Raw genomic sequence first — 23896 nt, 5'->3', positions numbered from 1 at the left:
ACCCTCAAAATTCCGGAGCAAGTCCAGCCGACGTCATCATATGTGAGACAGTCAGAAAATTGGTTAAGTAACTGGGGTAGAATTTTGAGAAGGATTCTCAAAATTTCGGAGCAGGTCCAACAAACTTCGTTACATGCAGAACGGCCGAAGGATCACTTACTAAACTGGGGCAGCATTTTGAGGAGGACCCTCAAAATTCTAATGCAAAGAAGCCGCAATGTCTCTAAAAGTGTCGCAGTCATTAGTTCATCTAATTTACTTGATATTATATACCACTATGTTTTCTAAAATAACTCTATTTCATCAAATAAGTGCATATTTTTCGAAAATTTTATTTCTATGGCAGCCAGGTGTTACCCAGGGTAACTCGAATAGGATCTCCAACGCAAAGCAAGCAGACAAAGCATGAACCAACCTCCCCCGCAAAACTCACAATTTTTCTTTGGATGCAGGAACAAGGAATAACCACAAGTACGTGTGCCTTAAAATCATTACCTTCATAATAACCAGACCGCCAAGCGCAAACATATCTCCAGCTTAGAAATATTCTGCTCCTATTTGCTATTTGTCTTCTACTTGCATAAGACTAAGCCCCGTCTCAAACCTTGCATGAGGCTAAGCCCTGTCTTCTCATTTACATAAGGCTAAGCATTGCCTTCTATTTGCATGAGACTAAGCCCTGTCTCAAATCTTGCATGAGGCTAAGCCCTGCCTCCCTATTCGCATAAGGCTAAGCATTGCCTTCTATTTGCGTGAGGCGAAGCCATGCCTCCCTATTTGCATGAGGCTAAGCCCTGCCTCCTCAATTGCATAAAGCTAAGCTCTACCTTCTCTTGCATGAGACTAAGCATTGTCTCCTCTATTTGCATGAGGCTAAGCTCTGCCTCCCTATTCGCATAAGGCTAAGCATTGCCTTCTCTTTGCAGGAGACTAAGCCCTGTCTCAATTCTTGCATGAGGCTAAGCCGTGCCTCCCTATTTGCGTAAGGCTAAGCATTGCCTTCTCTTTGCATGAGACTAAGCACTGTCTCAAAGGCTAAGCCTTGCCTCCCTATTTGCATAAGGCTAAGCATTGCCTTCTCTTTGCATGAGACTAAGCCCTGCCTCCTCATTTGCATAAGGCTAAGCATTGCCTTCCGCCTACATGAGACTAAGCATTGTCTCAAAGGCTAAGCCCTGCCTCTCCATTTGCATAAGGCTAAGCACTGCCTTCTCATATAGCTATGCTCTATTCCAAACCTTGCATTATCCTCTTCTTTCGGGGCTAAGCTCTGCCCCCGACCCTGCACAAGACTAGACTCTGTCTTGTTTTATCTCAAGCATCATGTTTCTGCATCTCATGGGCTGAAACATCGCCATTTTGTCCAAAGGCTTCATAGTCCGAAGGCATCATCCTCATAGCCTGAAGGCACCATGTCATGGCCTGAGGATCTCTCAATATCGCACATCATTATTCAAAGGCATCAAGGTTTGGAGGCACCATTCTCATGGCCCGAGAACACCATTTCATGGCCTGCAAATCCTTTATGTCATGATTCATGGCCCAGGACGTCATGGTCTAAGGACGTCATCCTCAATGTCCAAAAACAACCTTCATGGTCCAAAGAGAATTTGCATCATGTTTAAATTCTCGCAGTAATCCATATATATTTGCACGCATCGTGTTTTAAGTTTTGCAGGTAATTCAGAAGTTAACCGTTCTTCAAACAGGAGCAACCTTCGCTCCGGTTTCCGCTCATACCATTCATACCCAGTCCTTATACCGAACGTAACCGACTCCCATCAATTACTCGCCTTTACTCCATGACCGTTCAGATATCTGCCCTGTATACATCCGTTACGTTTCAGATTCACATTTATAACTCCGCACAAATCCATTTAATACTATTCTTCCCAAAGGAACATACCTATAACAATTGCATCGGTTTCATTCACCGTTGGGTCTAGAACTACACACGGTCTAATCCTGTAAAACCAGGGATATGTAGGCAGCTCAAAGACCAGGGTGAGGCCTATATTTTCAAAACACCCCGTTCGGTCAAAATTGATCATCATTTCTTTACCCGACAACTCTTTCATCCTTCCCGGGTAAAGAGGGGCAACTGTTGATACCCAATTTTTCCCTCATATCTCTCAAATATACATATATACCTTCAAAATAGTGCATGAGCATCACCAAGTATTTTTCCATAATTTTTTAATAATTTTTAAAGGCTTTTAATCAATTTATTCCTGCATTTTTATATAAAGAATTATTAATTATATCACAAATAATTTTATAATGATCTATTATTTAATTTTTCATCATTTATATCCATATTAAGATATNATATATATATATATATATATATATATATATATATATATATATATATATATATATATATATATATATGTATATATATATTGCATATTTTGCAATAAAAGCCCATATATACGCATAATTACATTATTTGCACGAAAAATAATTTTTTATATTTTTATAATGATAAGTAATTATTTAAATTACATGTACAAGTGATATTTTTGTTATTTATTAATTATTTTTTATAAATTATTTATTTGTTAAATTAGGTATTTAAATAATAGCCCCTTTTCCTTAATCATTTTCGAACCTAACCCAATTACCCCAGCCCAGTTACTTAAACTCCTAAGCCCAACACCCATATACACCAGCCCAAAATACCCCAACCCAAACCAAATTAACCCAACCCCTAACCCGGTTGGTACCCGTCTACTATAACCCGCCCCGGTCCCTTTTAAATCCCAGCCGTTGATCTTTCAAGATCAACGGCTCACATTCCTTCTCCGTATTTTAATTAACCAAACCCCCTAACCCTAACTCTCATTCACCCAAACTCGCCGCCTCTGGATTCTCTCATCTCTTCCCCTTCTCTCTTGTCAAACCCTAGCGTCGTCACCCAATCTCCCCTTTGATTCCAACCCAAATATGGAATCCATCAACAATTCTTCTTACCTTACTCATCCTATCTCGCTAGTGGTTACCCATTTATGGTGTTACATGATTGCTTGCCTAACATGGCAAGCAGATCTCTCCTATTGTAAACCAAATCTGGTTCAAATCTTTGACCTCTTTCCATTCTTGTTCGTTCTCGTTTCTTTATGGTATGAATCTATGAGATTCTTCGCGATTTTATGCTTACCCTAAAACTAGGTTTCAGATCTTTCTAGATCTAATCTGGTTCTTGATTCTTTAATTATTTTTTCCTTAATCTTTCCGTCTATATGTCTTTGCGCATCTTATTATAACTCTCTTCATTAATTTCTGACTGATTTTTACTTACCCTAAATTAGGGATTTTTGATTATCGAAATCAAGTCAAATCTGTTTGATTCTTTAATTATTGTGGTAAAATCTATGTCTATATGCCTATATGCATCTCTTTGCTTGTTATTACTGCCGATTTTGTATATTTTACCTAAAACTAGGGTTTGAGACTTTTTCCTTTTTCGTATGGTACTGATACTTTCCTTATTCCTAGTCAATCTACCATGCTCCTATTATTGCTTACCTTATTTGCCGTGAGACTGACTGTTAATTGATATGTTCCTTATTCTAAGTGTTACTCTCCTGATTACACGCTATTATACTCTGTTAATTTACTGAACTCTGTATTATTTGTCCTAAAACTAGACTTCAACTGATTATGTGATTAATCTCTTTCCTTACTTATGTGTGTTTGATTTCTTCCCGTATTTGTTCGCCTAATTGAATACTATTTAAAACTTTTCCCCTCCCCCCCCCCCTCAAGACAAGACTCGAACTCTATAGACACTCACTAAAAATTTAAAGCTTCTGGTTCTATACTCTCTCTATTCTCTCGCTTTCTACTGGTCTTGGCCGGCTGAAAGCCAAGGCCAAACATTCTGAGCTCTCAACTTTGTGGTATTATTCTGATTTTGCTCGCTTAACTGGTGAGTGACTATCCTTTGTCATGCCATTTTTATGTGTTCCTGATTTGTGTTTATAACCCATCATGTCTAAGATCTCTCTCTAAGCATGATTCTGCCTGTTTACATGCTTTTCTTTTAATCCAATGGTTAACACTGTTAAGTTAGATTGTTGTTTTGAATAATATGAATCCTCTTAAAAACTGGTCTAATGTTTAACTTGTCCCTGCACACTGCTTGCTAATCCTGCACCTGTTCTGAACTTTTCATTTTTAGGGTACTATCATAACTCTACAGATTAGTTACTTAATTCATATGCCCTATCAACATGTCTGGTATCCCTCTGAATTCATGTGATAACCTGGCTATTTTGCCTAATTGCTTCTGTGATTAAATAAGGTTGTCCTAAATGCTAGCATTGAATACCCAGCTTAACTAGACTGTTAACCAGACTTCAACTCATTTGAACTGTGTGTTTGAGCATGAACCTTGCTTGTTTTCTGGGTGCAAATTCTGTCTACAAGTTATATGTCTTAAACTTTGTTTTCTTCTGAAATCAAAATTGTTTAAATCTGTCTCTCTTTATATGATGTTGCTCTTTTTAAAACTTCCACTCTTAGTCCCTTAGGTTCTATCCTCGACCACCCCAGGGTGAGCACTACTTAGGGTCCATGTGAGACTCCTATGAACTCTGACACACTGGGAACTGGTTCCTTATCTCTTTTTAAAACATTTCTGAGTATGTGGTTCTGGTGTGAGCATTGCCTTGGGTCTCTGAGGCCCTTGGGATCTTTGACACATTGGAAACCTGGTCCTACATGTGTTATGGGTAAGATATTCGTATTTGGCCATGCTATACTGATCGTTGCCAACTCCGCACCACTAAAAAGTAGCGAGAGAGGGTCGCAATAGCTTTTACCCGATTTGTGTCGGGATCGAATCCACAGAGAGCTAGGATTGGAATCGAGTATCTATTTAGCTTAGGATCACGTATATGTTCTTAATTACACTTCTCATAATTTTTGGGGTTTTCTTTATATTCTACTATGATCAAACTACAAATTATAATTGCAACTAAATTAGACTAAGAGTAAATCGCTACCAGTTGTATCTAATGGTTTAAAAGGCACTAGGGTAGTGACCTTCACCTAGGTGGCTAATTGACAGGTAATTGCATCTAAGGCACGATTGACATGATTGGGGAAATATGTTATAACCGTTGCTCGATACTACCACTCTACACCTCTCGGTAGAAAGAGTGGTTTTGCCCAATTGACTCTCTCGAGACCAATTAGGTATGCATAATTGCCCAAGCAACTAGGGTTCAAGTCGGGTAATTACTCTCTCGAGGTTCAACCCTTTAATTGGGATTATCAAATCTCTTGAGTCCATCCCAATTCCTTGTTGAGTCAATTTTGGAGACTTAGGCTCTCTTTCTCAAGAAGAGCCTAGGTCAACTTAGCACAAACTAGTGTTTGCAATCACTAATTCATAAATTAAACCATAAAAGTGACCCAAATAACAAACACCCATAATCAATCTAACCTTAAATCACAACACCCATCAATTACCCATACTAAGGTTGAGCCACAACCCTAGCTAATGGGTTTAGCTACTCATGCTTGAAGATAAAATCAGAGAAATAGATGAAGAGAAAGACATATTAATTAATTACTAAAGTAAATACAAAGTTTCAATGATTAAAACTACATAAAGATGCCAAAAATGGCTAAGAAATATCGTCTCACGAGCTCAGCTACAGTATTGTAATATCTGATACCCTAAAAATGAAAAAATATTCTATTTATACTAAGCTAGAAAAACTGGACAAAATTGCCCCTGCGGGGTCAGTGCGGACCGCACAAAATGGTGTGCGGCCGCACTATGCTCTTGACTCTGAAAAATCAACTCTCTGAACCCAGGCTCCGCGGACCGCACAGAATGGACTGCGGCCGCGGAGGCATCTAGCGCGGTCCGCACAAACACGACCGCGGACCGCACAGGCTTGAACCTTTGCACTTGACATCTCTCTGAAGTTTGCTTCCGCGGACCGCATAAAATGGTGGTGCGGCCGCGGTGTCTTCAGTGCGGGCCGCACAATATCTACTGCGGCCGTACTGCTTTGATGCCTTAAAATCCAGTCTCTGAATCTCCCTAGTGCGGACCGCATAAAGTGTAGTGCGGCCGCACTAGGCTTGTTTGTCCTGAGTTGTCTTGTCTTTGATACTTGTGCAGGTTTCGCTCCTTTTGAGCCGATCTTTGACATCTCGTCACTTTGTTGATCAAACCTGCAATCAAGCACAACTTATGAGCCTTTTGGGACTATTTTGTAAGAATTTATAATCAAAGAGTAAGCAAGAAGGAGCATGAAACACGTCAAAATCCCTAGTTATCATGTACCTATGAATTGAGCCTCGAAGTTGATTGGTTTGAAGGCTTGGTTCCCAGGTTTATTTGGGCCTAATGAAGGCTACCTATAGTGTATCTTATTACTATTATGTAACTCATTTTTGGTCTGTAATAAACAGATTCTGGGGTATTTAGTAAAATCGAGGGGTTATATCTTATTTCCTTTTGTTAAACTGGGTAGAAATCCTGCCTATAGGGATTCATCTATGTTATTAATTCTGCTCACTCGTCAAAACTGTTAACTTCTGCAATTTGTTTTAGAAATCCTTCCTATAGGACTTTCTTTGGTGATGTTGATTCTGAGTTCTATATTTGTATATTAGCAAGCCTGTCTATAGGATTATATTTGCATATTAGAAATCCTGCCTATCGGTTGCATTAATTTGTCCAATAAATATTGTGTTAGCAATCATGCCTACAGGACCTCAATGTTTGATTTAATTGTGTTTTTTGGTAACATGTACAACTTTTGCCTGTATCACTGCTTAATAGATATCATGCCTATAGGATTAAAGTCAATGTCAGACCTAGAGATCATGCCTATATGATTAAAATCAGTCTAGTAATAGATACCATGCCTATAGGATTAAGATCAGTTTCAAACCTAGAGATCATACCTATAGGATTTAAGTCAGTTCGACATTAGAAATCATGCCTATAGGATTCTGTTAATTGGTTCTAAATATAATTACCACTGTCAATCACTTAGACAATATGCCTATAGGACTTAATAATAATTCTAGATTCTGTAAGCGTGATGCATTACTGTTTGAAGTACCCAAATGATATTCATCAGTAGGTCCTAGCACTCGCCTTAATGAAATTGTTTTTGTACATCTGTCTTCTCACATAGATATCCTGCCTGTAGGATTTTAAGATCGATAAAGATTGTTAATTGCGTGCATTTGCTGTTTACGTGCGGAGGTAAACATGAGCCCGTATTTGCAAGTCCTAACATGTTTTGTTTGTCGCCTAGTCTTTTACATTTTGAGCAACCTAGGCTTAGTCTATAACTATCCCAAATAGAAGTCCTAATGCCTCCAGGACTATAGGTAAGGGACGGGTAGTGCACGCATAGGAATTGAACTGGAATCAATTATAGTGCTTTAGGTAACAACTTAAAGATAGTGACCGGGTAGCAAGAGATGATAGTCTGTACGCGCTGAATAATATGAGTAACACCCCGACTCGAGGGAGTTACGAAGTATTATTTATGTTGCACGGGGTGATCCTTTAGGCTAAAAAGTTTAGGACTCCCCCATCCCTATTAAGTGATTCTCTAGCTTCCTTATTAGACTAATTCATAAATTAAGTTCAGTCGGGACCCACCGTTGTGGACCTCGAGGGGTGCCTAACACCTTCCCCTCAAGGTAATTTTGAGCCCTTACCCGATCTCTGGAGACGCAAACTGGTATAACATGAGTTATCTGCTCTAGGTGCCCTAACACACCTTAATCCGTTAGGTGGCGACTCTAACCAATTCCTTTTTCCCTACTCTCTCAAAGGAGTCATCAAAAGAGGGCGCGGCAGTTGGCACTGTGGAATCAAATGTTGAAGTAAGATTTGTTCTCGTTATTTCTATCTCCCTGTTGTCATTGTTCATTGATTTGGTGAGGGAGAGTGTTAATGCACGAAGGTTGATGTCGTGCCATATTGTGAGTGTTAATGCATGAAGGGTGATGTCGTGCCATATTGTGAGTGTTAATGCACGAAGGGTGATGCCGTGCCATGTTATGAGAGAGAGTTAATGCACGAAGGTTGATGCCGTGCCATTTCTATTGATTCATATGGTGATGTTGAGAGTAAAACCATGAAGGGTGATGCCGTGCATTTTCCTTTACTGTGGTTACTTGTTCTTATTTGTTCAAGCTATATCGGTTGATCAAGTTCTTATTACTGCTATGATTCTTTATCTTGAGATCCCCTCAGCATGTCCCCCTCCCGATATTACTTGTCTAGCTTTTACTTGCCCTTATCTTTGTACATATACCGTTAAATTGCATAGGTTTAATTGTAGGTGTCTTGTCATAGCCTCGTCATTACTTCGCTGAGTTAGGCTCGACACTTACCAGTACATGGGATCGATTGTACTGATACTGCACTCTGTACTTCTCGTGCAGATTTTGGTATTGGTCCCCGCTGATCGAGAGGTGTAGCAGCTCAGACTGGTTCATCGGAGACTCAAGGTAGATCTGTCGGCGTTCTGATCAGACCTTGAAGTCCCCGTCTATCTTTTCTGTTTTTACTGTTTCTTTCATTCAAACAGTTGTACTCCTTTCAGACTTTTATTTGTAGTAAATCCTAGAAGTCGTGAATTATGACTCTAGATCCGGGTGGTAGTAAATATTGAAGTTTTTATATTATTCCGCACTCGCCGTCTTTCATTTTAGCTTATATGTTATATACTGAATTGAATAAGGATTGGCTTAATAATTCTCTAACGTCGGCTTGCCTAGCAAGTGGAAATGTTAGGCGCCATCACGATCCCGACGGTAGGAATTTCGGGTCGTGACACATTCTCAATTAAAATCCATAAATATCCTGATGAAGTTCATGTTTCCAGACTTTTGGCTTCCTCAAGATGTGAGTCACATTCTTTTGTATAGCGTTGGTCAATTCTTTTTATAACTTTATTTCGTCCTTCAATAATGATCAATATTATACCAGACCTTTCTAGTTTCTCATTTCTTAAGTTCTTATGTTCTAATGTAGGTATCAAGAAACTATGCCTCTTAAATAAGAAGCGAAAAAGTAATGGCATAAATAATATTAAGAGTGTTCTCTCCTACAATGCACTCATATAAATATATAAAAGATTGAACAATGATAGTGGTGTGTGGAAGCTCAATTGTACATAGATAATTGAACAATTTTAATAATATTATAAACTATTGTCAGAAAGAAATTGGTGCATATCTACTTTATACATGGATGGACTTAAAATTCTGAATTTACCCCATATATGCGTATATCAAAAAGGAAAAATTGAATCCTCTCGAAGATTTGAGGCGCGTATTTGAGCTACACTTTTAAATGGCGAACCTTATTTTATATTTAAAAAACAATCCGACAAGCTAACCATGAAGTAGTGAGACCTAATTCTAATTAACAGCTTGTTTGGATGGTTGTTTCCATTGTATCGTATTGTATTGTTATCCCAAAATAATGTTTGTTTTGATTGTTTCATTAAAATTGGTTGTATTGTATTGTTAAATCAATTGTTCCGGAACAGTGGAAAGTCCCCTTTTTTGAAACAACCGATTTGGTGTGGTGGGATTGTTTCCTATTTTTCTTTCCAATTATGCCCTAACTTATTATTCCATAATTCTATTTTACCCTTTAACTTTTTTTCTATTTTAACTCCAAATCTCCGACCTATAGCCTGCTTTTATTTTTTCCAAAACTTCTGCTGCCAACATTAAAGGTGTTTTGCCGCCTTCTGTTTGATTTTTCCCCTAATTTGCTTTTAACTCAATTCTAATTAGTTGTGCTCCTTTATTTTGCCTTCTTCTGTCTCGCTCCTTTGTTATGCTTTCTTAAGGTGTTTTTCCTTCTTCTGTTTTGTTTTTTAAAACTATTTTTATGTATAATTTTTGATAAATTTAATATTTAAACAATTGAGGGTATTTTAGTAAACTTATCAGTTACAGTACAATACGATACAGTCAAACCAAACAGCAAAATATTATTTAACAATAACAAACAATACAATCTATCCAAACATTGTATCATAAAATGATACAATACAATACAATACAATACATTATAAAACTATGAGAAACAATGATCCAAACAGAGTGTAAGGCCAACCTTCGGAGTTATATGAAATTGATCAACATACTCAAAATAGCCTTACATTAATTCATACAAGAACCCATAGAAATACAGTATTTAAAAAAAGTACGGGGAAAAACCGAAACCGACCAAAACTACGACCGGTGTTGGTCGGTAATTGGCAAAAATACAACCAAAAACCAAACTACGATTCGTGGCGGCGATAATGTAAAGTCGGTAGAGCTAACCGACCGATTTTTGTCAGATTTTTCCGACCGATTCGGTCGGTCACTTAAATTCAAAAAAAGAAAATGCCGAAAAATCGACCGAAGTTGGTGGGTATTTTAGTTATGTAATTAAAAAAATACACCATTTGGGAATCGAACCGAGGTCTGTACTGTGGCAGGATACTATTCTACCACTAGACAATTAATGCATTTTATTTTAAGACTGTCTTTTATTTCATTTCTACTCTTTATTGTATTTTCACACGAAAATAACCGACCGATGTTGGTCGATTTTATTAAAAAATAAAATTACCGATCGAATTCGGTCGATTTTTTAAATTGACCGGCCGATTCCGGTCATTTTTCTAATATTAGTTTTAATTTATTTTAAATAAAAAATGACCAAAGTTTGTCGGTTTCTTGAAAAATAAATTTCGCGGGACTCAAAAATAGTTTCCCACATTTTTGCGCCAAAAAAAAAGAGTCCAAAGTTGGTCGGTTTCGTAAAAAAATTAAAAAATAAAATATTTTGAAAAACCGACCTACTTTGATCTGTTTTTTGGCCGTTTTTTGACCGATCAAAACTCGGTCGGTCGACGCGGTCAGCGGTCATTTTTGGCCGATTTCAATTGATATTGAGATTTATAGTATTATTAGCCAGAGATATATAATATTTTACTCAAAAAATATAAAAATATTAAAGTACAAGGCACACAATCCGAAGGATATATTGCATTGCAATAATAGAAAATTTCTTAATACTCTTCAAACCTTTTAGTTAAAGCAAAGATTTGAGGAGGTGAAACGTTGATAAAAATATCCAAACATTAATGTAATGCGACAGTTCAATTGCCAACAATTCATGATCTCATCTTACAAATTCGAATACTTATTAGACTCTATATTTCAAATGTAAATTATGCAGAAAAAACGATAACAGCGAGGGATGATACATATTTTTGTATTTTATGTGAGGTTAGGGGTGTTCATAAAAATTCGGAAAAACCGAACCAAACCGAAAATCAAATCAAACCGACCAAAAAAATTCGATTACTTTTTGGTTTGGTTTGGTTTGGTTTTGGTTTTAGAATTTTAAAAACCGATCAAATTTGATTTGGTTTTGGTTTTAATCAAAAATAATCGGAAAAAACCGAACCAAACCGACTATAGGTGTAGCTATTTCAAATTTATTATTACACCTATATATATGTATATTTTTATACAAAGCTTCAAAAATTTTTATGGTGAATATTAATCGTTTGCACTTTTAGTATATTTTGTTACCTTTATATTCTAGTTTGATTGGTAGTTTTCTTTTGTTAAGTGTAAGATTCCATTTCATGTTAAAAATATATTTTTAATTGAGTCCTTAAATTATTCATCACTATTTGATTCAATTATCATCAATATATTTTAGTAAATAATAGATTTCTCAAATGGCAATTGATTTGATAGTGTTACGTTGAAAATGTGGTCACCCGAGTATGTGTTTGGTAGTGTATATCTTATATTTAAGAAAAAACCGACAAATAACCGAAAAACCCGAAAAACCGACAAAACCCGACATAAACCGAATCGAGAAAAAACCGACTTAATTGGTTTGGTTTGGTTCTAATACTTGAAAAACTAACTTACTTAATTTGGTTTCTTTTTAGAGAAAAACTGATCCAAACCGAACCATGAACCGATCCAAACCGAACCATGAACACCCCTATGTGAGGCTAATCAAACAATAATATTTCTCCTCTTTTTCTTGTTCTTAGTTAGCTATTCTTTTTTATTTTTATTTAATGTTTTTCTTAGTTTTAAGCTTTGCTCCAGACTCGTTACAAATACAAAATACCAGACTCACTCTGCGGATCTCGCAGATCTGAGTAAAGACACCAAACTTTCTCCCTCCTTAAAACCACCCACCCTCCGATCACCATTTCTCCCGACTCCCCTTCTCTCACCTTACCCTCAAAACCCACAAATTCCTCATTACCAAATTCTCTTCAAAAGATTCACTTCGATTCAACCATTTCCGCATTTCTATCCGGTATGTAATTTTTTTCTCATCCTAGATCTGTTTCTCTGTTTTATTTTACGGAATTTGATTGTTAGGGCTATTTGTCTTGTTGAATTATGCCGCCGAACTGCACTTTCTAGTTTACAATTCGGAGTCGGTAGATTCGGAAGTAGTATACTAGTATTATGTTTGCACATTTATTTATATATGTTTTTATTTAAAATGTATACATGATCCGAGTTGAAAGCAGAGGGCTCAGAACCAAACTTGTTGGGAAGGGTTAGATCCGCCTATGCTGAGCTGAGCATTAATGATTTTGATTAATTTTTGGATTAGAAGTGTTGGGTGATTCAATTGTATCATTTAGCTAGATGCCCGATGCATAGAGCTCGTTGTATGCCCGATTCAGATAGCGTTACTCCATCTAATTTGGAATTGGGATTGTTGATTGATTGATTGATTGGTTGATCACATTTTCCATGTGTTTCCGCCCCTGCAGTGTGATTTGAGTATTGATGTGACTTGTGGAAGAGTAAAATCTGGTACTAGGCTGTGGTGATCTAATACCACTGTACCTCCTCATTCTGCTGGTAACATTTATTATAAATCTAACAAACTTTGTTAAAAGTTTAATTTTTAATGACGGTGGTGTCTGAGCCAGCTTCCCTGCACCTCGACTAGTCCACCGGGTGCCTGCTGCCTCCCACTAGCACAGGGATCGTGTAACTCTGTCCACCAAGGATTAGGTAATATTTTTTTGCCTCCGCTGAGATTTGAACCTGAGGCATCATGGTTTTCCTCCCACTTCATTGACACTGGACCACACCCCATGGAAAAAATTGACTTTTCTGAATGGCTTTGTTCTTTTATAATCAAAGAATCATTGTTGAGTAGTCTTTTATATTGAACTGCCTTAGAGTAATTTAAATGTTTCGACTAAACTAAAGTTGGACTCTTTTCTGACCTTTGCAACTTTATTCTCTCTTGTCAAAAGTTATAATATGTTATCTTGAAGCTTATGGGGAACTTTAAGTTTCAGGTAAGCAACTAGAATAAAATGGAGAAGTCCTGTTCTTTGCTGATACACTTTGATAAGGGCACACCAGCTCTTGTCAATGAGATCAAGGAAGCCCTCGAAGGGAATGATGTTCCTGCCAAGGTTGATGCCATGAAGAAGGCCGTCATGCTTTTGTTGAATGGCGAAACACTACCCCAGCTATTTATTACTATTATTAGATATGTCTTGCCCTCTGAGGATCACACGATTCAAAAGCTGCTGCTTCTGTATCTGGAGACTATTGAGAAGACCGATTCTAAGGGGAGCATGCTGCCTGAAATGGTCCTAATTTGTCAGAACTTGAGGAATAACTTGCAGCATCCAAATGAGTACATTCGTGGAGTTACTTTGAGATTCCTTTGTCGGCTGCATGAGGTTGATATAATTGAACCTTTGATTCCATCTATTATGAGCAACTTGGAGCACCGGCATCCGTATGTGCGGAGAAATGCAATTCTTGCTGTCATGGCTGTTTACAAGCTTCCACAGGGTGAGCAGCTCCTGGCAGATGCACCAGAGAAGATTGAGAACGTCCTTACCACGGAGCAGGATCCATCTGCTAAAAGGAACGCATTTCTGATGCTTTTCCAATGTGCTCAGGAACATGCTGTCAATTATCTCTTGACCCATGTTGATAGAGTATCTGATTGGGGTGAGTTACTCCAGATGGTTGTCTTGGATTTGGTCCGAAAAGTTTGCAGGACAAACAAAGGGGAGAAAGGGAAGTACATCAAGATAATTATATCACTACTTATTGTCCCTTCTGCTGCTGTTGTGTATGAATGTGCTGGGACTCTAGTTTCTTTGTCTTCTGCCCCAACCGCTATAAGAGCTGCAGCTAATACCTATTGTCAACTTCTACAATCTCAGAGTGACAACAATGTGAAGCTTATTGTGCTTGATAGACTGAATGAATTGAAATCTTCTCATAGGGAGATCATGGTTGATATGATTATGGATGTCCTCAGAGCGCTTTCAAGTCCGAACCTTGACATCAGGAGAAAAACACTTGACATTGTTCTTGAGTTGATCACCCCCCGTAATATCAATGAGGTTGTTCTCACGTTGAAGAAAGAAGTTATGAAAACCCAGAGTGGTGAACTTGAGAAGAATGGTGAGTACCGTCAAATGCTTATCCAAGCCATTCATTCGTGTGCTGTTAAGTTTCCGGAAGTCGCAAGTACAGTTGTCCATCTGTTGATGGATTTCTTGGGTGATAACAATGTTGCTTCTGCAATTGATGTGGTTGTTTTTGTCCGTGAGATTATTGAAACAAACCCAAAATTAAGGGTTTCCATTGTGACAAGGCTACTGGATACTTTCTACCAAATTCGAGCTGCACGTGTTTGTTCATGTGCCCTTTGGATCATTGGAGAGTATTGTCTATCTCTTTCTGAAGTTGAGAGTGGCATTGCAACTATCAAGCAGTGCCTTGGTGATCTACCATTTTATTCAGTTTCTGAGAAAGGTGAAGCTAATGATTCTTCGAAAAAGTCTCAGCAAGTAAACTCCACTACTGTTTCATCTAGAAGACCTGCTGTCCTTGCTGATGGGACATATGCTACTCAAAGTGCTGCCTCTGAAACTGTTTTTTCACCCGCGACAGTAGTTCAAGGATCTTTGACCACTGGAAATCTGAGATCCCTTCTGCTAACTGGTGATTTCTTCCTCGGGGCAGTTGTTGCTTGCACCCTGACTAAGCTCATTTTGAGATTGGAAGAAGTTCAGCCATCTAAAGTTGAAGTGAACAAAGCAACAACTAATGCATTACTGATCATGGTCTCAATGATACAGCTAGGGCAGTCTTCAGTTCTTCCACACCCAATTGATAACGATTCCTATGATAGGATAATTCTGTGCATAAGATTGCTCTGTAACACTGGGAATGAGGTCAGGAAGATCTGGTTGAACTCTTGCCACGAAAGTTTTGTTACAATGCTGTCTGATAAGCAGCTGCGAGAGACAGAAGAGATAAAAGCAAAGGCTCAAATTTCTCACTCTCAGCCAGATGACCTCATTGATTTCTACCATTTGAAGAGTAGGAGGGTAAGAATCTTCTATTTGAACGTTATATGTTTGATAAACAAGGAGGTTCCTTTAGCTCTTTTCTCATACTTCAGTTAATATATTTGTGAGAACTATCTTAACTAGGGGTGGCAAAATGGTTAAAAGAAAACAGTTAACCACCCGTATTATCCATTAAAAAATGGGTTGGATAATGAACTTTTTAAAAACGGGTCAAATATGGATAAGAACCATATTATCCATTTAGAAAATGGAAACCCAATGGGTAACCAATGGGTCTAACTTTTACATTTGTAAAGCCTCAAATTGGGGGTTCCTCAAGTTAGGGAGACTAAGAATTCTCCCAAAAGTGATCATATGCAAGAAGTCATGGATAATATGGTTACCCATATTATCCGCCAGTTAACCCGATTTTTTAATCTGTATTAAATATGGGTCGGGTAATTTAACCCGTTTTTTTGTTACCCCTTTTCGATCCGACCCATATCCGATTCCCCCCCCCCCCCAAAAAAAAAAAAAAATTTGCCACTCCTAATCTTAACTGATCAGTAAATCGTATTATGAGGGTTTTATCTGTAATCCCTACGGTGTATTCGTTATGCTTTGTAGATCTTGCATGGATGTAGGTTTCTTTGCTATTTTATCTCACGTTTCCATCTTCCTGTCACAACCTTCTAAGAAAAGGTGCTTTAAGTGCTATTTCACCATCCAAAGACAGACTTAGCTTATTTCCAGCTTTTCCAGAGCTTTCAAATTTTACCTTTTGTTTCTTGGACTACTGTTTCAATCACATTAAGAAAGTCATGCATATCACATTGCATAAGTTTCTTTAAGCATCAAGTCTCAAAAGTTTAATTGAATATGAATACCAGCTGCGACTTCAATTTTAGAGTGCAGGTCACTCAAAAACTAAAATAGCTCCTTTTTTTGAACTTTTTTTTGGGGGGGGGGGTGATGATGTACCAACAGCTCAAATGTTTGCATTTGAATTGTTTCTTTTTCTTTCTTTAATATATGTTTCTTGAGTCGTTTCTACATAATGGCAGAGGTCATCTAGTTAAAGGTGGTGTTTTGTTTTTTGGTGCTTCAATGCAGTTGAAATTTGTTCCTCCATGTCATAAATACATTTCTATTTGCCAGGGCATGAGCCAGCTGGAGTTGGAAGATGCAGTCCACGATGATTTGAAACGTGCCACTGGAGAATTTGTCAAGGATGAGAATGATGCTAATAGACTAAATCGGGTTCTGCAACTCACGGGATTTAGTGATCCTGTTTATGCTGAAGCATACGTGACAGTTCATCATTATGATATTGTCCTGGATGTGACAGTTATTAATAGAACTAAAGAGACCCTCCAGAATTTATGTTTGGAATTGGCAACAATGGGTGATCTCAAACTAGTTGAGCGTCCACAGAATTATACTCTTGCTCCTGAGTCAAGCAAACAGATAAAAGCAAACATCAAGGTGTCTTCAACTGAGACGGGCGTAATTTTTGGGAACATTGTTTATGAGAGTTCTAATGTGCTTGAGCGGACAGTGGTTGTGCTAAACGATATCCATATTGACATCATGGATTACATCTCTCCTGCAGTGTGCAGTGATGCTGCTTTTAGAACCATGTGGGCAGAATTTGAGTGGGAAAACAAGGTAAGATGCTGTTCCTTGCTATTTTACCATCATTGAATAGTTCTTTCCGGGCATTCAACTCATTTTTTGTTGGAGAAATGAAAATTAATATTTGGTATAGTCGTTCTTTGTTGTTTTTGATGATTTACAATCTTATGGTTTGGTTTATGTGGGATCAAGATTTAGGTTATGCATGGGTTTACTAAAAACTTCTATAGATTATTAATGGCTTTAAAGTGATCTAGTTCTCAAGCTAATTTTGTAAATGTTGATCTCTTTATGGAGTTTATTGATTAATCAATGCACTGTTTAGTCTCTAAACTTTGAAATAATCTTTTGTTTGTCTTACCATCAACGTTGCGGAGCAATGTCCACATGAAAAATATTTATAAGCACTTGAGAATGAGCCACTAACTTTCTGCATTGCAGGTTGCTGTCAACACTGTCATTCAGGAGGAAAAAGAATTCCTTGACCATATAATCAAATCAACCAACATGAAATGCCTTACTGCACTGTAAGTTATCCGCTTGCCTCCTCTAAATATGGACGGTTGGTGCTTGGTTTTTATGTCTGTGTTTTCTAATTTTTGATTTTGTCATGATTGATACCCATACCATCTAATTCTAGTTTATTGCATTTCCTATTTTTCATAGTCCAAAGTTGTGATACAGAGAACTTGTTTTGGAGACAATTAGTAAAAAAAAGAGTAAGGTATTATCTTCGTAACAAGACCTGTAGCCCTAGGATTATTCTGCTGTATAAACTTAGAACTTCATTATTGATGAGAAACGAGGTTGTATTTAACTAAGTGTTTATTATTTTCCATTACGGATACGAAGAATGTGTGCGCATAAAAACAAGTGTCTGGGTTTTGTTTTCTTTTTAAGTCTACTTGTGTGAAAATCTGGAAGTACTTAAATGACTCTTCATGTCTATCATGGTGTTTGTGTATGGCTGGGATTGGATTTGTTTAGTAGTAGTCTTCTTAGCCTCCTTTAGGATATTAGGACCATTGGTTTCATAGTTGCTAAAACAGTTACTGTTAAGACCTCAGAGCTTTCCAAATGATAGGTAGTCTCAGAAGTCGTGAGAACAGAGTATCAGGGGGGATCTGTCTATTCCAATTACAGGTTTTACATTGCGCACCCAGAAAAGTTTTGGTATTGGTATATTCAGAAATTGTGAAAGAATCACGAGTTGGATAGCACATGTTACTTTATCAAGGGAAAATTGGTAAACTTGACCAGATTGGGATCATACTAGTTATGTATCTAGGGGAAATAGGTAGTTTGTTGTTACTGGAACTGGAGTTTAGTTTCTTCTTTGTACCATTGTTTTCTTTCACTGTTGGATGTAATTTAACTGCTTAAAATGAGTTTGTTAAATTAATGGCTTCAAACTCCACAATGGCCTTCGGGTTCATTTTTTTTCTGTTACTCATCTGGTTATATTGAGTAATGTCATTTGTCCTTGTGATGCATGGCTTTATTGACACTATATCTCCGGATGTGCTTTCATTTAAAATTTCAGGTCTGCTTTGGAAGGGCAATGCGGGTTCCTTGCTGCTAACTTGTATGCAAAGAGTGTGTTTGGTGAGGATGCTTTGGTGAATGTAAGCATTGAGAAACAAGCAGATGGTAAGCTGAGTGGTTATATTAGGATAAGGAGCAAAACGCAAGGAATTGCGCTTAGCTTGGGGGACAAGATAACACTCAAGCAGAAGGGAGGCACTTGATCAGGCCAACGGAATTTAGTATGACCTGGATATGCCGGTATCTTATATTCCCCGTCTTTAAAGAGATTTTACAACGTTTTTTGGTTTTACCTTATGTTTTCCCGTGATGGTTAAATTAGGTGGCCTTTTCTTGTGTAGTTTTTGTTCAGAAACTAATTCTATGGGTACCTATTATATGGCATGGCTTCAGCAAGGCATAGAGACTGAAGTAGAAATGAATTGTCTATTATATTTGTTATAGAATAAAATATCTAACTGTTGTTTGAAAAAGTTGATATAAAGGTAAACATATCCCATTACCGTTAAATATCCAGCGAATGGGCTTGATATCTGTGAGAGTTGTATAGTCAATAACAAACCCAGTATATTCGCACAAGTGGGGCCTGGGAGAGTTGTGTAGAACACTTTTAAAATGGCAATACTTGGAAGGTTTGATCCTTAAAATAACAATATACTTGGAAGCATTGATAGCTAAAATACCCCTGTGTGCATTTTTTGTCTAAACCCTTTTCGGGGTGGTGGTGTATTCTGCGGATCATGATTGTTCTATTAGCAGTGACAGCTAACATACCTATGCATGGGTGTCATTTTTGCAGAAAACCTTATTGGTAGTGGGTTCTCTGTCTTTTTAGCATGTGCTAGCTAAAGGGTATTTGCGGTTGAATTCGTCGTTTTGCTGGTTGGCTGTGGGAAGGCAAATGGTATTTGGAGGAATAGACAAGGCATGATTTTCTTCTTGATGAAGTATAGAACGGGGTTGTCTTTCCATTGAGCCGGGGAGACAATCCAAATCGTAGTCAGTGTCCATTATTTGATTGAGCATGATGTGGTCTGCTAGTCGATTTAAACCATCCAAAAGAGTACTGTCAGCCCCCAAAAGTGTTTTCCTTCTTGCGGAAAGAAGATGTTTAGTTTTTTTGTCTATCTCCTTTACCTATCATATGGTGAGTGTGTAAATTAGAAAGTTTTATGAATTCAACTTTGGTCCCTTCTTTAAGTCTTCTGAAGTCCAATTTGGAAAGCGTTGGAATATGTTTATATCTGAACATGGGTATATCAGTATTAATCATCTAGAAATGTGGCAGCTCTATACTGCAAACTTTTTGCCTCCCCTGTTCTTTCCCAACTCCTTAGTGTAGATAGGAAAATCTTTTTGGATTCTGATACTCTTAAGGTAAAATTGCTCTGTTTCCTTATGGTGTTCCATGGATTAGGTTATAGATACTTGCGTGTGGATGTAGCCCTGTGACAGAACATGCGGTTGCAGCCACTACTTTTGGCTTCAATTTATATGTTCATATCTATCGTTACCAAAGAATAGTGGGATACAGTAACATCACTAGTTTAAACGAAACTCGCCTGTACATATACTTGGATGCGATGGAAACTTATGGTTCGTTTTGTTCAGACTACTTATTTAGATTATATTACATGGATCTTATGGTGAATAACAATACATAGATTATTATGCGGTGGATAATAATACGGGATTGTTATGATATTAAAGCCAAGAATTATCTTATTCTCGTATGCTAGTACCCATTCTCATTTCACCATTTTTTCCTTGTATAAAATAATACAATGATTCTCACTTAAGTTATACAGGTACTAGTTATCGGAGATTAACATTGAGGAGTTGTATGCCGGAAACCAAACAATATACTTATAAAGCGAAGTTTAATTAATGCCTTGATTGTTTTATTATATGAACAGACTAGCCCTTAGGGTTTTAAGCCTTTTTCTAATCAAAATTTTAACTACCTGCTAGGCTTCAGTTTCCATCTCTTTTATATCTTGATGTCTTCTTTAGATACAACCTCATTAATTCCTCATAAATTGCAGATTGTTACACTTGAATTTGAGGCTCCTCCAAATCCCCATTTTGCAGCTTGGTGGAGTGCTGGGGTTATTGAGAGAACATGTAGAGATTATAATACTGCACTTATTCTTAGGTTCGGATATAAAGATTCAAGTATTTTATTTTCTGTGAGGACAGTTTTTGTAGAGAATGATTTGAAGAAATATTGCATTATTTTTGACATGTTTTGAAGCGGAAGTTTCTTCTGAAGTTCATTCAATCTCTCTGTTGAACTGATTCAAAGGTCTGTTTGTCCTGTTCATTCTTTGTCCATCTCTTTATTATATGTTGTTTGCCTACTCTATCGGCTTAAGTACCTCGTCATTTAGACATTTATGACATGAAAACTGAAATAGATTCGTCAATTTCAATGAATATTCCATTTACCTACTTTATTGATATTGATAAGAATTGGATCTTGGGCCTAACTCAACCCCAAAAGCTAGCTTGTGAGGTGAGGATTGCCTAAGACCATATAAGGAGACCAAGATACCCATAACCCACCTATGTGGGACACAACTCAACACCCCCCTCATGCACAGGCCTGCAACTGGAGTGTGGACAATATAAATGGGGCCCTAACATCGGTAACAATAAATTGGGATGGGCCTGGCTCTGATAGCATGATAAGAATGGAACTTGGGCCTAATTCAACCCCAAAAATTAGCTTGTGAGGTGAGGATTGCCTAAGACCATATAAGGAGATCAAGATACCCATAGCCCACCGATGTGGGACACAACTCAACATCTATTGGCCTGATTGTGCTTGCACACAACCTTAAAGCTCAAATACTTGCAGAGGTCAAAAATACTAAGTGTTTTCTTCCTATTTGTTCAAGTTTTGGTGGATAGAGTTCCCAGATACTTGTATGATGGGGAAAGGTAAAAGGTACCTAGTAAAATTAGTTGTGGTGCATACCAAAGGGGCTCAGTCAACAGGGTTATAAAAAGACAAAAGGCATGTCAATGGCTGATGATCACTACAAGATTGGGAGGAAAATGTCTAGACAAGCTTTAGTAGTGAAAGGAGAAAAGGAAAAAAGAAAAATTAATATACGAGTTTGAATACACCACATCTGGGGGGGGGGGGGGGGGGTCTACTATCACTATCCTCAAATACCAAGCACAAATGTTGATACCTTTCTCGGCCTTTTGGATAAGAAATCAGTTTAATTCCAACTACCGGATGTTCATAGTGCTACGAGATGTTCAGACTTGGTCTAGTAGCACTCTCTTAGCAACACAATGGTCAATGGCTATACGCCCTTCAAAACCAAGAACAACGAGAATCTTGTTGCTTCATATTCAATGATGAGGCTAGCAATGGAGCCATGAATTCTGATGCGAGAATTCAGAAAATTGTGCGTGCGCGAATGTCACATTTAAAATGTGTTTGGACATGAATTTTGGGTGAAGTTTTTACTTTTGACATGTTAAAAAGTACTCTATTTTTTTCTGCTAAAAAGTTCCAAATTGTCATGATTTGGCCTAAAAAAAGGTCTAAAGCTATGCTAGCGTTTGACCATAAATTCTCAAATTTGTTTTGAAAAATTTAATTTAGGTGAAGTTTGGTTTGAAGATGAAAATTTGGACATCAGTTTTCAAAACATATTTCACTTTTTTTTTTTGAAAAAACGTGAAACGTGACTTATTTCCACAAGTTCTAATAACTATCACAAATAACCAACGGTACATTTATCAATAACATTCATTATCATTACCACAAACCATAGTCCTGAACATAAATAAATTTGGTACAAAGTTATCATTTTTATAATGAACTACATAATATACTATTAGATGACCGAGAAGACGAAATAACATTGTTACAAAAATATAAATGGTGGGCTCTTTTATAAAATACAAAAGTTTGGGACAATTTTTAGAAAATGTAATAGTAATATTTTAGGCCAAAAGCTGGTTTTGGGATTCGGATTTTGAGTTTCAAAAATTTGCTAAAATACGGATAAAATTTATGAACAAACATGTATTTGCTAAAAAAAATTTGGAAAAAATTTGGCAAAGTCTATAGCCAAACGGATCCTATATTTGGGATTTGAAGTTTTGATTTTCAAATCTCCCAAAAACTTTCTATAAACAAACACATATTTGAAATTTTTGTTTGGAAAAAAACTTCCAAAATTTATTGCCTAACGCCTACTTAGATTCGAACAAATGGTATAAAACAACTTCTTTGTCACCTTTGTCATTCAATTTCAGACTTTTCTTTACGTCAAGGGAAATCAATTTTTTTTATATATACATGAAATGTATTTCACCCTATTTGGATGATATAATTTCCGACAAGAAATTTCAATTGATCCTCTTTCAATACGTGTAGCTCAATTGAACATAGCTATACACAATAATTCACCTTTTATCATGAAAGTAGAAGTCAGAGTCCAGAAAAGTACAAGCTGATAAAAAGAACGGAAAAGGGTCTGATATATCCCTGTCTATGGTAAATTATTTAAAATTGTCCCGCGTTATATTATTGGGCCATAAAAGTCCCTGCCGTCCAACTATCCTAACAAGTCTGCCCTTACTTAGACGGAGGTGCCACGTGGCATTCATCCTTGCCTCTTTTAAATCTAGGCACATAAGAGACGACCCGCTCCATGAAACCCACCAACCCATAACGCGCGACTCGTCATTTATAAACCAAATAATACCCCTTTCATCCATTTCATTTTCCCGTTTCATTTCTTCTCTCACTAACTATCTAGAACATGAAAATACTCTCACAGCTTTGTTCATAGCCGATTTGAAGTGAAGAAATTCCATAAAGGTAATACCTTCCTCCATGAAAATGATTCGTCTTTGCTATATTATTCATGTTAGTATTGCAATTTTTTAGTTTTCTTTTCGTATTTTAGGGTTTTTATGCTAGGGTTTCGATTTCTTAGATTTCATCTATATCTAACTAAGTTTTTGAAATTTCATTGATATATCCTTATTTCTTGTCTGTTTCTAGTGTTTGCATGCATGGTTTACGCCTTTGTTCTTTATTTATTGCTGGAGTTTTGTGGGATTAAGTCCTGACTCTTTGTTTTGCGCGATTTTGTGGGGTTATGTGGGGTTTGTTTGTTTGTCCTTTACCGTAAAGTATATTTATGTTTTCTGAAGATTCTGAACTTTTCCTTTGTTTATTAACAACGATGGTCTCCAATTGTATGGCCATTTGATTAAAGTATTCAGGTATGATGGATTCTTCCTGGGGGGGGGGGGGGGGGGGTTAGGACCGTCGTTGTCAGTAAAAAAAT

At 37.3% G+C, this 23896-nt stretch overlaps 1 protein-coding gene across 3 annotated transcripts; it reads left to right on the top strand.

Moving 5' to 3' along the window:
- Positions 1–12137: 12137 nt before the first annotated feature.
- On the top strand, positions 12138–20893 carry LOC109241366 (coatomer subunit beta-1-like). 3 transcript variants are annotated; one of them, XR_002070228.1, is made up of 7 exons: positions 12138–12358; positions 13368–15431; positions 16551–17060; positions 17469–17554; positions 18571–18812; positions 19372–19719; positions 20618–20893. XR_002070228.1 is itself a non-coding variant. In XM_019408101.1 (7 exons), exons 3-6 carry the CDS (start codon positions 13386–13388, stop codon positions 18773–18775), a joined length of 2847 nt encoding a protein of 948 aa, XP_019263646.1. In that variant the 5' UTR covers positions 12138–12358; positions 12828–13074; positions 13368–13385; the 3' UTR covers positions 18776–18812; positions 20618–20893. The 3 variants fall into 3 exon arrangements, 2 of the variants coding, with proteins under 2 accessions (XP_019263646.1, XP_019263645.1); XM_019408101.1 differs by lacking the exon at positions 19372–19719 and adding an exon at positions 12828–13074; XM_019408100.1 differs by lacking the exon at positions 19372–19719.
- Positions 20894–23896: the final 3003 nt, after the last annotated feature.

The sequence above is a fragment of the Nicotiana attenuata genome, unplaced genomic scaffold, assembly GCF_001879085.1.
Source record: "Nicotiana attenuata strain UT unplaced genomic scaffold, NIATTr2, whole genome shotgun sequence".
Classification (NCBI taxonomy): Eukaryota; Viridiplantae; Streptophyta; class Magnoliopsida; order Solanales; family Solanaceae; genus Nicotiana; species Nicotiana attenuata.
Note: the sequence above shows the minus strand (reverse complement) of the source record. Positions and strands in the feature narration are given on the sequence as shown.